The sequence below is a fragment of the Frieseomelitta varia genome, unplaced genomic scaffold (genome assembly GCF_011392965.1).
Source record: "Frieseomelitta varia isolate USP_RPSP 00005682 unplaced genomic scaffold, Fvar_1.2 scaffold_184, whole genome shotgun sequence".
Lineage (NCBI taxonomy): Eukaryota > Metazoa > Arthropoda > Insecta > Hymenoptera > Apidae > Frieseomelitta > Frieseomelitta varia.
In genome coordinates, this window is record NW_025109572.1 from 375535 (window position 1) to 392117 (window position 16583).

At 45.0% G+C, this 16583-nt stretch overlaps 1 protein-coding gene and 1 long non-coding RNA gene across 2 annotated transcripts in view; both read right to left on the reverse strand.

Moving 5' to 3' along the window:
* LOC122538975 (BMP and activin membrane-bound inhibitor homolog) overlaps nt 1-9432 on the reverse strand; it is a 26845-nt gene extending 17413 nt beyond the window's left edge. The window contains exon 1 of the mRNA XM_043673520.1: nt 8878-9432. Within this exon, the coding sequence (XP_043529455.1) occupies nt 8878-9010 (133 nt within the window). The 5' untranslated portion in view covers nt 9011-9432. The remainder of the gene's footprint in view (nt 1-8877) is intronic.
* A 543-nt stretch (nt 9433-9975) lies between these two features.
* LOC122538976 lies at nt 9976-14946 on the reverse strand. The gene is made up of 3 exons (XR_006308964.1): nt 14809-14946; nt 12624-13614; nt 9976-11540 (listed from the first exon to the last, which is right to left on the reverse strand). It is a non-coding gene; the product is annotated as an uncharacterized LOC122538976 (long non-coding RNA).
* Between the last annotated feature and the right edge of the window lie 1637 nt (nt 14947-16583).

Below are 16583 nucleotides of genomic sequence, written 5' to 3' on the forward strand. Positions count from 1 at the left end.
CGTGCTGTTAATGGCGATCATCACGAGTGTCGGAAACGCACGATCCCGATGCTCGAAACGCAGCCAAGGCGAGAGTGAGAAATTTCGATTCGTCTGCAACACGTGCCATTATCCAAGAATGGAAATAACTGGTTCGCTCCATGGTGGATGTTAATTCAAGTTCCTCGAAGGATGGATTTACTCTCGTTGAATTTTCCCCGTCCCCTTTCAACCGATACCATCAATGGAACGAGTGCGAATTTAAAGTACGCGGTGTGAACGTATCGCGCAAATGTTCATACACGGCGATGGAAAAAAAGGATGAAAAGAGAAAAGAAGCGCACGTTCATTGCTAATACGTAAACCGAAAAAATACGTAATAACTGTCGTTACTTGCCATGACTCGCGGTCGGTTGAATAATTTGTTATCTGGACAAACGATAGGCACAGTCGTCCGCTCGGAAACGCTTTAACAATTCTGCTTGAATAATACAAAACATTTGTATATACGATTGTATATACGATTGATGGAGCTCGTTTTAGGTAATTAGATAATCTTCGAGCTATGGCGACGACTCAAGTTGTTCTTCGTAGATCGGCGAAGGAAACGAGCGCAATTTTACTGATATACAAATATTTTTAATATGATATAATTGGAAACGATCTGTTAAAGATATATATAAATATTTATAATATATAAATTCCTATAAGGAATATATAAGCATATATTTATAAATTGAACGTTCCCTTTTCTTTTTGACATCACCAATCGATCCACTATACTATCAGAAAACTTTATAATTCAACGACGAAGAGATTTGAAGACAGAAAATTTCTTTCACTTTTATTATCACAGGGTATATATCGAATTTTTAAGAATTTTAAATCATTAGAACGTTCACACTCAATAACATATTAATGGTCTCGATGTGAAATCCTTACGCGCGTTCGCGCGTCCCCTATTAGCGCACGTTTTCAAACGGCGGTCAAATCGTCGCATTTGCATCGCAGGGAATCCCTAGCTTGAAAACCTACAACTGCGACGCACGGTTTATCGCAGACGATCGGAGATAAATTACCCTCTGGGGTAACTCTCATGCGGCGGACATTCCTCGGGTGTACATTTTCACGATTATCGGACACGTGAAAGCTCCGAGGAGGAAAAGGCAACGAACGCAGCGGTCGCAGAAAACGGGCATGCTCGTTCATTTGAATTCGACGCGTCTCTAGTTGCAGTGGACGCATGCATGCCGCACGCGTGCGTGCCTGCGTGCCTGCACGCGGTATCATGGCGCATACGAAGCATCGAATTAACATAACGCGGCTCGCAGCCTCGCAACCTCTCGCGCGCGGCTCTGTTCGAAAAGCCAATGCTTCCAAGTTGGTTCCCCTCCGCGCCGTTTGATTGACAGTCGATAGTAAATTAGGAACGCGAAGACGCGGAGACGTGGTTACACGCGGGCCGTGCGACGAATCCTCACGGCAATTTCAAAATCGTCTGATTCGACGATCGGGCGGATCGTCTGCGCATCGATATTATCGTGGACAACGATATGGCCACGAGCGCCGTCTTGCATTTTCGATCGATCGGATACGAGGATTATGCGTACGACTTGTTGGGCGCCACCGGCTCGAGTGAATCCTTCTTTTGTGCGCGACACGTACATACGTCCCGTCGAACGAATCAAATTCAGCAACACTGTCGCGGAATATCAAGCGAGTTCGAGTTCGGCAGTAGTGTTGGTCAATGCACGGCGGCTGGCGGCGGGAGAAGCGGGGGGACTCGAGGGAAAGGAAAAGTGCGGAGTAACGGGGTCGACAGTGTTTCCAGAAGATTGAAAGCTTCCGGAACACACTGGCCTTTTCCAAGTATAATCAAATCGCTGTTACATCATCGAATCGACCGACATTCGCACGCCCAGAGCATCTCTAGCCGGTCGTAGGAGAGACAGGGGAACAGGAAGGATCTGATTAAATTTAAGCCCCGTGGCTTATCGCGCTTGAATCGCGACAGACGCGATACGCGTCTTGCATTTATGATCAGACGAACGAAGGAATTATGGCCGTTTGGCGCCACACGATGGAAAAAAAAAAAAAAAGAAAAAGAAGAAGGAAAATATTCATTAGCAGTGTCGTCGCGGGACGTCGAGTGACGTCTGCGTGAATTAGCCACGCCTGCTGAAACGCTTTACGACAAAACTACATATTACTACAGTTGTCAAAGAGAGAATCTCTTGCGCGATCGTTCGCAGTTTCTTTTTTCTCTCCTCTCCCTCCCACCCTCTCAGTCGCATAAATCTCAATACATTCCCGTATGGCAAGCCGTCTGGCTGTATTATTACAATAATACAGCTTCATGTGAATTTCAGAGCGCGGTAATGCGCGTTGCGTATCGTTTGACGCATATTTATCGCGTGCATGTGCATCGGGCATCAGACGGTAAGGCTGCGCTCGTACCATTGTTGAATTACAACAAGTTCGATAGGACGGGACGGGCGTTTCAAGCAGCAGTCAAGTTATATTTGTCACTCGGCTACTATTTTTTTCCAATACGCACCAATGTATATCGCCAATGTAAACTCTCTCGAGCGAGATTGTTTGGAAAATTTCCTTCGAGAGGAAATCATTTTATATTTGCGAGAGACAAAGGTGACAGACAGTGACTGCTGATGTACATATATATATATATATACGGTACAGAATATACTTGTAAAAATTTTTATTGAAAGAGACTTTAGATTGAAAATAGAATTTGCGTGCTACAGAGGAAAGCAATTTTAATGCCTCGAGAGATACTTTTTATTTGGTTCCCTCAATTATTTCAAGAGTAAAGATCAACACTAGAGAGATCTGTGAAAATCAACCTGCACGTCGTTTGAAATCACTTTGTTCGATGTTCCAACGTAGTTCCAAGGAAAATTAAGTCGTCATTACCCATTCAACGTCCGGAACATTTGCCGCCACGCATGTGGCCGTCCACGCGTAGCCCGAAGAACGAGCTGAATTCTCAGACACGGCAAACGGCAGACATTTTTGCATATTACGCATTCGTGGTTGACGAGGTCAAGTTCGAGGAAGTAAGAAAATAACGAAGCTAAAGAGGCTAATGCATTTTTCACGTGCGTTGGATGGAAACGCTAACGTGCCCGATAACGAATGCATTAACGAATGGCGTATCTCCACTTTGTCTCGCGAAGGCGAGTTCCACGATTTGAAATCGAGCGTGATTAATGGCAGACAATAATCGCGAATCGTCCCGGTGAAAGTACGAACGTTGTTTCGCCGATCTTGCTTTCATCGATATCCCCTTTACGTTTAATTAATAATACGGAGGAATCGAACGACCGACGGGGAAGAAGCGAACGAGTGATGAAACTATCGTGCACGCTCGCCTGTAAATTACCGTGTTCCGCGAGTGAAACTTTCTCCTTTCTCGTTCCGTAGATTTTTACGACGATTACAACCATGGAACCATAGACGCGGTGATTCCAATTAATTTCGATCGTTAGTTTTTAGTATATCGACGCTGGAATGACGTGCCACGCACGTCGAGAATTTCTCGTCCCAAAATTATATTGCAATATTTCCTCGGTTTTAAATATATTTAAGTATAACCCAGGCAAAATAATAAATTTATCACTTCTCAATAATATCTATCCGGTGATGTCATACCGGCGAGTTGAAAAAGAAAGCGACGAACTGATCATTCGTTATGGTCCGCAATCAGTTGCCAGAGCAAGCGGTTAATTAAGTCGACAAAAACTCGCGTTTGTTGGATAATCGGCTGAGTGCAGCTTTGAGATTTCGACTCGAATCGTCGGACAGAGACATCGTCACCCCGAGAGATTCGACCTCGAGTTTTTCTCCACAATCTCGCAAACGCGCGTAACCCGATCGAATTTAATTTAAGCATTCGATTCGAAGCGATAGCGAAGTGGTCGTAAATAACTGCCCGGTCCCCGATTCGGAAGCAGATAGCAGCCGATGCGTGGGTGGCGCGTATGGAGCGCGAAGCCGCCAAGAAAAATGTCTTGACTTTTACACGCGGCCGCTGGTTGGTGTCCCGACTTGGCGCGCGTAATAATATTCCGAGCTGTGCGCGACAACCGTCACTTCCGTGTACAGTACTCTGTCCGCCAGCAGATCTCTGGATACAAAATACGAGGCATCCGACGAATGATTGCGGCGTGCGATTCGCTCAAAGAGAGAACGACTAACTAGATGGATTCTCTGACATAACTCACGAAAATGATCAGTCCTCGTAACGTCCAACAAGTGAGACAAGGAACTTATGTATATTCTGTATTCATTACATTCGGCAGAGTATAAATTTACACAAGAATTCAGAGTCCAACTACCGTTAGTATATTTCTATTAAAACCAAATACATATGTACACTTCGAGCCAACAAAAATCAGCCAGGCAAAGTCCCTCGGAAAATTCCGTTCGATCGCCAAAAATCAAACAGCAAACAACGATTACCCATTTCTGTCGCCGCCTCGGTATCTTCGAGATAAAAAACGACTTCTAGGAAAATGCGAAGAAATTCCATCGGTCCTCGCGTGTACTTTGTCAAATCGAAACGAGACCACTGGTACACCCACACGAGCGAAACGTCGCGACGTGCACACGATACGGGCGCATATGTGTGCGCGTGTGGCAAACGTACGTGGCAAAGCTGTGCACACTGCGTATTTACGTACGCGCGGACGTGCACAAGACAAAGAGGTATAAACTCGTCACGCACGCATGCACATTTGTGTGGCCGACAGGCGCCACCGTGCCGGTTCTGTGTTCGCCTCTGTGTAGATGAGCACACGTAACACCAGCTGCAACTCGGCCGAGTGTGAACACGTGAAACACACCGGCAGTGGCCGCGTGTGCGTGCATGCGTTACGTTTGTCGGTGGCGCGCGGATGAGCTCGCATTTTTCAAAGCGGCTGCGCTAACGTTCGAGACCGGCAGTTTTCTTTCACTCGGTTTGCGATTTTTCCGAACTTCTCTTCTTTCTCGTCTAGATCTGAATCTAAAACGATCGGGCTGATATCGAGGTATCTGAGAAGTTTGCAAATTGTTGTTAAACAACTGCTCGAACAAATACTAAATGACAATTAGTTGAATGCTAAAGAGAAAATTGAGAGAAGATGTAATAATTTCGTTGATCGTATTTATCGCAACATTCGCGCATCTATTAACGATGCCCGAATTTTCTATTTAGTTTCGTACGAAAAAGAAAAAAAAAAAATAAAAAAGAATGATATACGAGATTCGATAAAAAGACGCGTCGTCCGGAGATAAGGCAATATGCCAATACTTTTTGCAGATAGCGTGCCTCCGAGAAATTTTGGATCGCGGTTGGATCACGTTCATCCTTATCTGTTTTATTCAATTACGGCGTAGCTTTATTATTATTGTTTTTATCGTGACGGTTGCGAAACTTATTCGAAAGGCACAGACAACAAATTAAACACTGTAATACAAGACGGAGAAGTTTCTTTAACTCCATGTCACGTACGAGAGTGTTCCTTTCTTTTTCTAGGCTTTACAATCGAGGCTGTTAAAACGCAAATACGAAAATTTCAATTGATTTACGAGTCGATCGATTCTCGCCCGATCGAACGTGCAAACGATAACGTTTATAAAACTGACAATTGTGCGTCTGGGCTTCGAAACGAATGAGTCATATCGTAAAATCGACCTCGGCAGTCTATAAATATGCAACCGGCTGCATGCGAACCGAACTGGGAATTATCACAATTCCATAACTTGTTTGTATCGCGCAGATAAGAGGCTGGAGCCTCGCCGGTTTACATAATTTTTTTTTTTTTTTCACGAATCCTTGGAAAACACCGCGCGTTCTCCGAGTTTGATTGCCGGGCCTCACGAGCACTGTCACGGCTCTGTGATCGATCGGCAGCCTCCTGACGTTTCGCGACACGCCGCGAGATCCGATCCGGAATCGATGATTCCGGGAAAACGCGAGCAACTTTCTAATCTGCACCCGTGCACCGTGAATATAAAACTCGGCGCGATCGTCCTTCCTCGAAGCAGGGAAGATTCGACGCGGCTCGAGGCGCAGATAAACGCTCTCGAGTCGCGTTAGATTAACGGCCCTTTCTCGCAAACCGAGAAACAGAGACGCATTTTTCCCCCGGGACGAAGAATGCGATGATGTGTGCCGCGTGTCTGAGAAACTGTAACGCGCCAGCGAGATGGTTCTGTGAACCATCGTGAGTCCTATCTCTCGCCGCGTACTTGCGTGGGATTCGCTGGCACGTAAACAGATATCTATGCACGCAAGCGGGAGAAACGGGAAGAAGAGCGGAGGAAACATGCCGATCGAATGATCTCTCCGCCGGTATTGAAGAATCAACGAAGAAGGAGTTAGGTAACGCGTAACGATACGATACGAAATCTGCATACGCTGTGATTTATTGTATCGCCTGGTTGCGCAAGCCGACTCCTTCTCTCCCTCGTTATCTGGAGGATTGAACAAAAATTGGAATCGCTATCTATCACGAGACGTTCGACTCGACGGGAGCCTATCCCGTCCTTTGCGAAGGGACAATCTTTCAAACGATCCGCGAGATGATTAAAAAATCGTCAAACAGAAGAATTATTATTAAAATTAGACCGAGTCGATGTCAAATATGAATGGCACTTGACAAACTGAATATCATGCGCATCAATCGAATGAAAAAGAAAAAGTCCAATATTGAACATCGACAGAGTGAAAGTATTCCAGCCTGAGGAATCTTTGCGTCCCTTACGAGAAATCAAAAATTTCATCTCGCTCAATTTTTACAAAGGTACGTCACGCTCGATCGAGAATGATCGAGTCTTCGAGTGAAATTATTTCCCTCCCCCGATGCTTAAATTACCCCGTAACCGTCGTCTGCGATTAACAACGGCATTGTATCCAGCTTTGTCATCCATTTTACGTCCGAAGGAAGCAATTTACGAAAACTGTACCTGCAGTTGAGGAGCGCTCCGCACGTTGCTCGCGATGCGCGATGCAATTCACGATGCACGGCGAGTATACTTGCGTAAACGAGGACCGTGCAGACAAGCGTGTCGAAAGGTAGCTATCGTGCACATAGGCATTATATTATATACTCTACTATCCGCGCGTCTAGCTGGCGCCCGACACGCGCTTTATCGTCTTTCTAAACCCGGTATCGCGCGAACTGTGAAATTTAAATATTTGTTATTTCGCACGGGCGAGATTTCACCCGAAGGTTTCACCGAAATTTCGATCACTCGACTGGGTGACCTGCTTGCAAAACTACTTACGTTTCTTGGCTGATCCCGCACTCGGTGATCCACCCCGGAGGATTCCAAGCGGGGCGTAAATCTATCGATCAATCGTGAATCATTCCTAACTACGCTACCGGGTTCTCTCCTTCCTCCAGCGATTTTATCGTCTCCTCCACCCTTTATTCTCCGTTTCTCATCTGTCTCGATATCCTACCCAACTCAATTTTCTACCGCGATCCTCTCTCTGTTCACTTCCTTCATTCCATCCATTCGTTGCTCCCGGTATACCTGTTTTCTCGACGTCGCTTTTACCTTGCCCTTTTTTCCCGCCCGCCCTTTCTCTCCTCTCCCCTTGCCTGTCCCTGTTTCGAGAAAACAAGACCGCCCCAGCCTCTGTCACAGAGAAGAGGAAGCATCGCGACGGTGGCTTCTTTCCTTCTCTCTATTTTTTTTTTTTTTTTTTTTTCTCCTACTCGGTCGAATACTCACGTGCATCGATAAAACGCACTGAAATTGCACGCGTCCTTAATTGCGCTTCCCGGCCAGGCGCAAAAAAAGGCAGCAGACGAGTTCAAAACACGGCCGGTGCAAGCCTTTTTTCCCTTTCGTTCCGCGGAACGTACAATTTTGCAATTACCGTGGCTGTGCGTCGCGCGCGTCTGCATCTGCCTCTTCTGGTCTCTTTTCTTCACCGCTTGGGACACTCGCTCAAAACGTTTCCAACCACGCATCCAACTATACCACACTCTCTCCGTTATTTTCTATGCACAGTCGAGAATGATAAAGCCCATCGATCCGAGTCATTTGATACTTTGAAAAAGTATCAGGAGACACATACGACGCGTACGTCAAAAGTACAAGTTCGAGAGCGAGATGTTCGTTTCGAGAGCAGTTTGACGAGGCATCGGCAGGTTTTCGAGGGTCGTTTCTACGAACGCCATCCGCCGTCGCGAAACATGCAGAAAAGGCTGAGTCAATTAATGTACTTCAGCGACTTCAGTGGTCTTAATTTAGAGAATAGCGTTTCCCGACTTTTATTGCCCTGGCGTCAAAGTCGGGCGGCCGCGGTTGGGAACGGTTTTCTGGCTGTCTCGTTTCAAAAAAAAAAAAATGACTCGTCACGAATGCTACGTTTCGCGACGCTTTCGTAAAAAGTAGACCCGCGCATCTGTTTCCATCGATTCGTAACAATTCTCATCGAGAAACGAACATCACGAGAATTTGCTACGTGTCGCGGGTTTAATTGCACCGTGTGCCGTCCATCGATACGAATCGCTCGAATTAATTACAGATGAAATATATATATATATCGGTATCGTGCCGTTCGGGTAAAGGGTAGTGTGTCGTTAATCGATCTCTCTCCAAGCTGAAAAGAATCGCTCGAAACAATTAACAATTAGACGACTTTGATCGTAAAAAAGTGAAACAACAAGTTTAAAAAGACAGTCGTTAAGTTTATGGCGAAAGTTCAGTCGCTCGGACGACAGAACGTCTATTCCATTATTCCTACTGATTTCGTCCCCGTGTCTGGCGCCACCCACGTGTACCCGCGTTCACGCGGTCGTCTGGGACCGCGGCGCACACACCGTTTCCCCCATTCGACTTTCCCATGAAATCATACACCGAAAATGTAACCGTTACCGTTGTCATTGGATTTCCCATCGTTATCGGCCAGCACCTCGTAGTCCCCCGAATCCAGATCCACGGAAGCACCAACCACCACAGACAGGCTCGACACTATCGTCGCAAAAGTCAACAAGTTCCGCGACAACATTTTACCAGTCTCTGCTTTACTGCACTGTCCGTGTGCGTCGTGTTTTAACGATATCGTGAAAAGTTGCCCGCGTTGTCGATTCTCAGCGTTCGTTTCTTCAACGATCGATCGGGAAATTTTTGCGAAATCAACGAAACGAACCGCGATCAAGCTCCATCGATAATCGTCTTTGATTGAAGAAACTCTTTTCGACCGGCGGTCACAACTTTCGATCGATCTTCGCGCAGGCCTCGCGAGAGAAATTCATAACGAGCCGGAATGAGACACGCACCGAAGGTGTACGAGCGTACGTCAGAGTTCTTTTCGAAAGGCGAAAGACGAGCGTCTGACGCCGGCGATGGTCGACGCTTGACTGACTGACTCACTACGGTCTTGGAAAGCAAACGCCGTGCAGCCGGACGACTCCGCCGCGGCTGGCGCACACCAGGGGCACCCGGCGAAGAACACTCGCCAGATAGTTTTTAAACGAGTCCCGCCTCCGGCTGCGATAGTGTGCCCCTTGTCGGTGAACCACGCACCGTGAACGCGTACAATACGCACGTTCAACGGCTGTCGTTCTATCTACCATCTACCTCGCTCGATTCCGCCCGATTTCGAGCCATCGAGCCTAGAGACTAGTTTTGAACCAACTATGTAGCTAGATGGGAATTTCGTTGCGACTCGTCGTTTGTTTTGAATTTCATTTAACTGTACACCGATCCGGTATCCGAAAATTACTCTTGAGAAACGCTGGAATTATTTTATATTTGAACTTTCGGTGTTAATTGAAACAATGATACGACTCCGAATTTATGCTCGTGAATTTTTATTTTCTAGGGAGAGTTTAGTTCGTAAATAAAATGGTTAAACGTCATTGCCAGTTATCTTCGTTTCAAAATTTCGGCGCGCGTCGTGTTCGTCGTGGAGTATCATCGAAGTAATTAGGTGGATCAAGATTTGATTCTAGAATTTCGATATATATTTTCGTTGGTCGTGAATCTTAATTAAACTTGGATTTAAAACGATCCATCTTTATTCTTTCGCGAAAATTCGTCCCAAAAAAAGTAATTCCAAATTTACAAAGAGATCTAATATCGTAAGATCGTGGGTAAAGTAAATTCTCGTAAAGTAAAAGTGATTTAGTGTAAGTCAAAATTCTTTAGTTTTACGAAGAATTATTTCGGAGCAGATTCGTCCGAACCTTTTCTTCTTTTCACAACTCTACGATTCCACGTCGTAGAGGGGCTCATAGATCATGTCATCGATCGTCGTTAGATCCTCGTCGAAGACTTTCCCGACGGACTCGCAATCAAGCGGACACGAAGAGTCTCGCGCACATGGCCTCTGCCACTTACGTTAATGGCAGCCACTGTACCAGAACGTAGTGTGCGGCCAGGCCGACGGAGTTGTGTGTTGGTAAAAGGTTGAGTAGCGTGGATCGACGCCGGGAAATGGGCGGTTGGTGAGGGAACCGAGGGATAGAGAGAAGGGAGACAGTGGCGCCTGAGCCCCGAGGCAGAGACGCCACGTTTCCCTCGTGTGGGTGAACGTCTGTGAGAGCATACACACGCATACGACCACACACACACACACACCACGTCGTTTCGTGTGACGCTCGCGCGCACGTGGTTCGTGCGTCCTGCACAGAGGAAGCGGGGACGATGAAAAGAACAGCAACGACGCCGGCAACTGCTTCTGTTGTGGATCGTCAGTCCTTCCCGTGACAGCCGGTCTCCTCTTCGGCTTTTGTCCCATTTCGCTACGTCGTCCCTGGTCACTTCTTTCACCTACTTGTCGATGAAATGAGATTGCGCGAGGAAGAGCTGGAAAACGAGCTAACAAGAGAGAGGAGGGGGGCTGATGTAGCAAACGTCCCGTGTACTCTATTTTATCCCCGGCGCGTGGAAGCGTCGACACCTGACACAAGGTGTATCGCTTTGCATAGTGGGAATGATAAACGAGATGAATAAATCGGCCTTTTGTCCGGATAATCGGCCCATTATGCATACGCGTGGCCGTCAACGGGCCTTTTCACTTTGCGTGAGATCTCTTTCGAGACCCATGCGGTACAGGCGCAGGTGTAAGAATCGACCATGTCGCTATCACACGGATGCAAGATGCGCTCGAGTTCTCTCTCCAAGGCAATACGCCGAGGAATCGCGACGAATCGCGGCTGATGCGCTGGCACGCCACGTGCTGACGATGAGTTTCGTCGTCCGTCCTAAAACGAGAACTTGTTGCGATGGTACGAGCTTGAGAATAATATCCGCTAACAATCGTAGACAATCGTGCCAAAAGAATATTTCATTTCGCGCGTATAATTATTCGGGAGACGGCACTTGACTTGAGTTAGATCGGATTATTTTCGGTGAAACGCGGCGAGGATTCGGAAGAGGTGCAACGATGCAACTACCCGCGTGAAGAAATAAGCAAAAATAGGAGCAGCGTCGTGGCGCCAACGAGTTAATAGTTAATTGGCTAATGCCTTGGCTAAAAATACGCGTTCATCTCGCGGTGGTTGTTATTCGAGGCGTGCCGGCGGTGCTAGTTCCTGAAAAGGAGACCGATATTAAAACGAGTGCAATCACGTTCCTCGCGTTCAATCCACCGTAGGTGCGAACAGCGATCGAGACACGCAGCGTCGCATAATTTCCCATCGGAATTCTACGCCCCGATAAATAAAGCACCACGTTGACGCGTATGAACGACAAACGAGAGAAGATTGAAATAAACAATTGTGAAATTACGACGTCTCGTTTCAACAAGAGAGACAGACGCTAGTTCGATTTAACCCTGCCGCGTTCTTTCGGCCGTTTCTCGTGTATCATACCTCTCTAAAATTAGAAAATAACTCAAGTTCGAACGAAGCGTGAAACAATTCTTGTTAGCGGGACACCGAGAGAAGGACTCTTCCATCATGTTTCACGTTAAACGCTCGAGAGTGTTATAAATCCTTTTTGCCTGCCAAATCGAGCGTACGATTGAAACGCAAGGACTCGAGGATCACTCGTTTCTCGTTTCAAGATTTTACTTTCGACGCCGAGGCAAGAAGACAACAACGCTGAGAAACAATTGATAACACACATGTGCGTGTTTTGGTTCCGAGAATCAGCGAATGTTGCGATTGAGCGATTTATCGGATTGGACGTAACGTGTTCCTGGCTTTTGCCATACGCGATTTCACTACAAGCGTATCACTACTGCGCCGGTAGGAAGTCCCGTTTTTTCAGTATTGGAACCGGCGTAGATAACGGCGAAGACAAAGGCGTGTTGAACGAGGAGCATGCATGTACATATATCGCGTGTGGTTCATTGACACTGTGCCACGACCGAAAGAACTACGATAGCTTATTAATTACGTTCGCTGGTATTCGCTGGAGAGAAGTCGAACACGCCAGTCGGTTCGCGAACACACAGGAGGGGATTGAACTTGCTGGAAACGACTCTGATTGAGAAAAAAAAAAAAAAAAGAAAAAAGAAAAAAGGAGGAGGAATGCAAGAAAGATAGATAGATGGAAAGAGAGAAAGAGATATGTATCTTGTTAGTGGCTCGTGGATGAACCAGTTAGACAAGCTAGAGATATTTATCTGAGATATTTGGTCATTCGAGGATGGCCAGAGGACAGGTATCTACCTACGAATCGAGCTGGTATGTTTAGCAGAGTGATTGATTCTCGTCGGGCGCAACGAATGCGGTGGTCAAGGCGGCCGAGCTCGATCCAATGTTGGACCCGGCGAGCACCTGGTTATGGCTGGCTGGTTAATTCTCATGGCAGACCTAATGGAATACGCCATTGTTTGTCATGGCCCCAGCCGGCGCGCCGCTCTGCCTGTCAGTCATCGTATGATCGAACACGCTGGGAAAAAAAAAAAAATGAAAAAGAAATATTCAATCCCGATAACGCGTCGTCGATCGAAGAAATGATTTAACCGATGCAAACAACACCATTGTTTTCCTCATTCCACGTCTATTCGACCTTTATGCACATGTTAATTAATCCTTGAGCTTTGTATTATTCGCATTTCCTGCCACATGATCATAACGCAACTATGTGGAGTATTAAATGTAAGAGAATGTAAAGTGTATGTAAATCAGTATATATATACATATATTACTATCGTTCTGGCAGCATTCTTATACAAACTACGGTGCGGTATAATGGTAACAAAATCGTAAATCCAGTAAAATGGGAATGCAGTTTGTTGTACGCGTGATAGTTTGACAGTGCTACTGGGCCACTGTCAAATTTACTTTACAATCAGTTCGCCGTTCGTGCACTAAATTCCTCGATGGAAAATGTTCAAGCAAGACAGGAGACAAGACTCATTCTTCCTTTCCGCTACGTGCATCCTCCAACGATGACTAATTACATGGAAAACATAGTCGAAGCACCTGGTTTTAGACCCAATGCGACACGGGAGGACGGAATTCGAATAACGAACACGGCGATTGTGGACTGTTAGTCACACAGTGTTCGGAAAAACAAAAGATATCAGTGAGAGCTGTTTGCCCAAAACTGTCCCTCCGTCGAGCTTCGTCATGGCGTCGATGACTCTTCAAACCGCACGATGTTTCATCTTTCCACGCGTCCGTCCGACGCCGCAGTCGACCCAACGCTTCCAGTCTAAACAAACACGAAAGAATATTCGATTGAGCCAGAGACAATGGGAACGGTTGTGTGCGAGTAATTATGAATTTAACGTAATGGATAACGCGAAGTCAACGACTTGATTGCAATATTCGAAGGATGAGTATGTTTCGAGGAGAAGATGATCGACAAAATTATTCGCGTCTGCTACTATCTCCAACAGGAGATTCGATATTAATATTATATAATATTTAAATTATTATATAATAATTATATTATACAATATTATATAATATTTATATTTATATTTACATATAATAATATTTATGTTTATATTTATATTTAGATATAATAATACTTATATTTATATTTACGTATGATAATATTTATATTTATATTTACATATAATAATATTTATGTTTATATTTATATTTAGATATAATAATATTTATATTTATATTTACGTATGATAATATTTATATTTATATAATATTTAAATTATTATATAATAATTATATTATACAATATTATATAATATTTATATTTATATTTACATATAATAATATTTATATTTATATTTACATATAATATTTATATTTATATTTATATGTAATATTTAAATTATTATATAATAATTTAAATTAAAAGAAATTAGTTCAATAACCACACTTTTTTATTATTCATTATTCTGCTCGCGCGAGAGTACACTCAGGATTTCGAAACCGTTTCGAATTTGGAGAGCAACTCTCCAAGAGCGGTATAATACTGTCCATTTGCGAGCAGGTTGACTCTCATGTTGGACAGTTGAGCGATGCTCTCGGACAGTAACTCTCAGAACAGTATCCATTTGCGAGAAATGCTTTCGAGAACAACTCGCGACAATTTTACTCTTCAGTGGATACCTAGCTACGTATATTATCCGTGACAAAAATCTGTTCGATACGGACTCGTTTGGCTTGTCGGCGGCGGTTATCTCCTGCGCAGCCGGCCTTCTATTTATATTTTGCGTTCGTTAGTCGATCAGGGGCATACGATTAAGGCGGAAAGTATCCGCGTCCGTGAACACGCATACGAACGCACGCCCAAGCTGATTTAACTCCGACTTTGGACGCGTATGGTATAATTTCTCTTCGTGAAACACAACGTGAAACCGGTAATACACGGACATCAGGCATCAATTTGACTTCAGGCATCAATTTGACGTCGATGGATTGTTAATCGAATTCTTACCTGATTTATTTTACAAGGGAGAGAGCGGCCGTTCTCGATCTTTCTTCGTGAGATTACGATTTTTAGGGATTACGAACGAAGACCTTTGTTACTCCACGCTGCCAACGGTGTACAGATTCGTTTTCAAGAACCTGCAAATGAACGGGTAATATCAGCAGTGGAAAACTGGAGGCTTTGCAAAAATTACGAATTCTTACATCGCGACTTAAGATTTGAGTTGAGATGTGCAACAGTCGAGTGTCTGGTAATTTTAAGTACGATACTGAGCAAACACGAAATTGAATTCTGTTGAAATTGTCTTTTATGATAAAAAAATATTAATATTATAAAAGACACAGCGATTGTGCACGTATGCAGTGAGATTATTATAAAAGACACGCGACTGCTCCACGGTTTGATCGGTAAGGAACTGAAAAACAACTGAAAAGGAAAACATATGAAATCCGTGGAGTCACGCCATCGTTCTAACACAAGCACACATCCTATGTCGTTGTCCTCCAATAATTTCCATAATTTACAAATGAGCAGAGATATCGTTAGGGTGCCGAATTTTGAATAAGGGCGAACGTCGTGGGCATCAAGAAATCGGAGGATATATATAAAATACAAACAAAGATTTCTCTAAAATCTATGGAGTTATCGGTTGGTGGGACGGCGAGAGCGCAACGCACCGGCGTTTGGACGTACTCCAAAAACTCCCGGTGATAAACAGCCAGGCAAAGTAGAAAGGCGCGTCCACGAAAATGGGTGGTGTACTTTGTTGGTTATCAACAGAGGCTGTTATCCTAATTCGCCTGCATTCCCCGTGGGCTCGAGGCGCCTCGTGTCCACCCGCGATAAGAGAGAAGTCTCGAGGCGATCGCATGGGCGGCGCGTTATCCTCGTGACAACGCAACGTCATTACGAGGCAGATAGAAACGTGGCCACGTTAAGGTACCTGGCCGTGTGAAACACGAAGAAATCGGGAGAGAAACGGGCCGGGATCCCATCGTGACGTTCGGGATACACGCTCGAGGGTGAGATAAAGGAGGAAGAAAGGAAGCAACACGTCCGAGAAAGTGTACGCGAGCCGAAAGCCAGGACATTCCCAAACTCGAAAACGCACTTAACCGTTCGGTGGGCCCGAAGATTAGAGGGCAAAGCCCCAGAACGAGCCTTTCGGGGATTCGCTATCTCCTTCGGCGCGGCCCCAGAGAAAAAGAAGCCTTGATAAGAAGGCAGTTGGGCAGCTTTTAGTTCGCCGCGGGACGAGCCAGAAACCTCGGAGGCCTGCCGAGACCGACCGGCCGAGAAAAGGGAAAACAAAAGAGAAGCAAAATTCGGGGAGATGTTCGGCAACTGGAAAAAATTTGGGACTTGGCGGAAATGTAACAGTTCACGTTCGGCGCTGCTCTAACGGGACAGAATTTTCGTTTTCCAGAAACTCAACTGAGGAACTGTCAACTTTGAAACATTTGCGCGAAACTGTGCGAAAAGTGGGTTTATACGTGCCACATGTTACAAAAAGGACCATCTACATTTTGGATATTTTACATAATTTCGCTTGCTTCTTCTTCTTTACCAATGTTCTCTTCTTTTTTTTCCCCCCCTCTCTCTTGATACGATTGAAAAATATTCCTGTATTTTCGCCACATTCCTTGTCGCGTTGCCAAAAATTTGCTCGTCTCTTTGTTAAGGGAACAACATTCGTATATATACACATACATACATATATACATATATATATATATATATATATATATATATATATATATATATATACACACACACACACA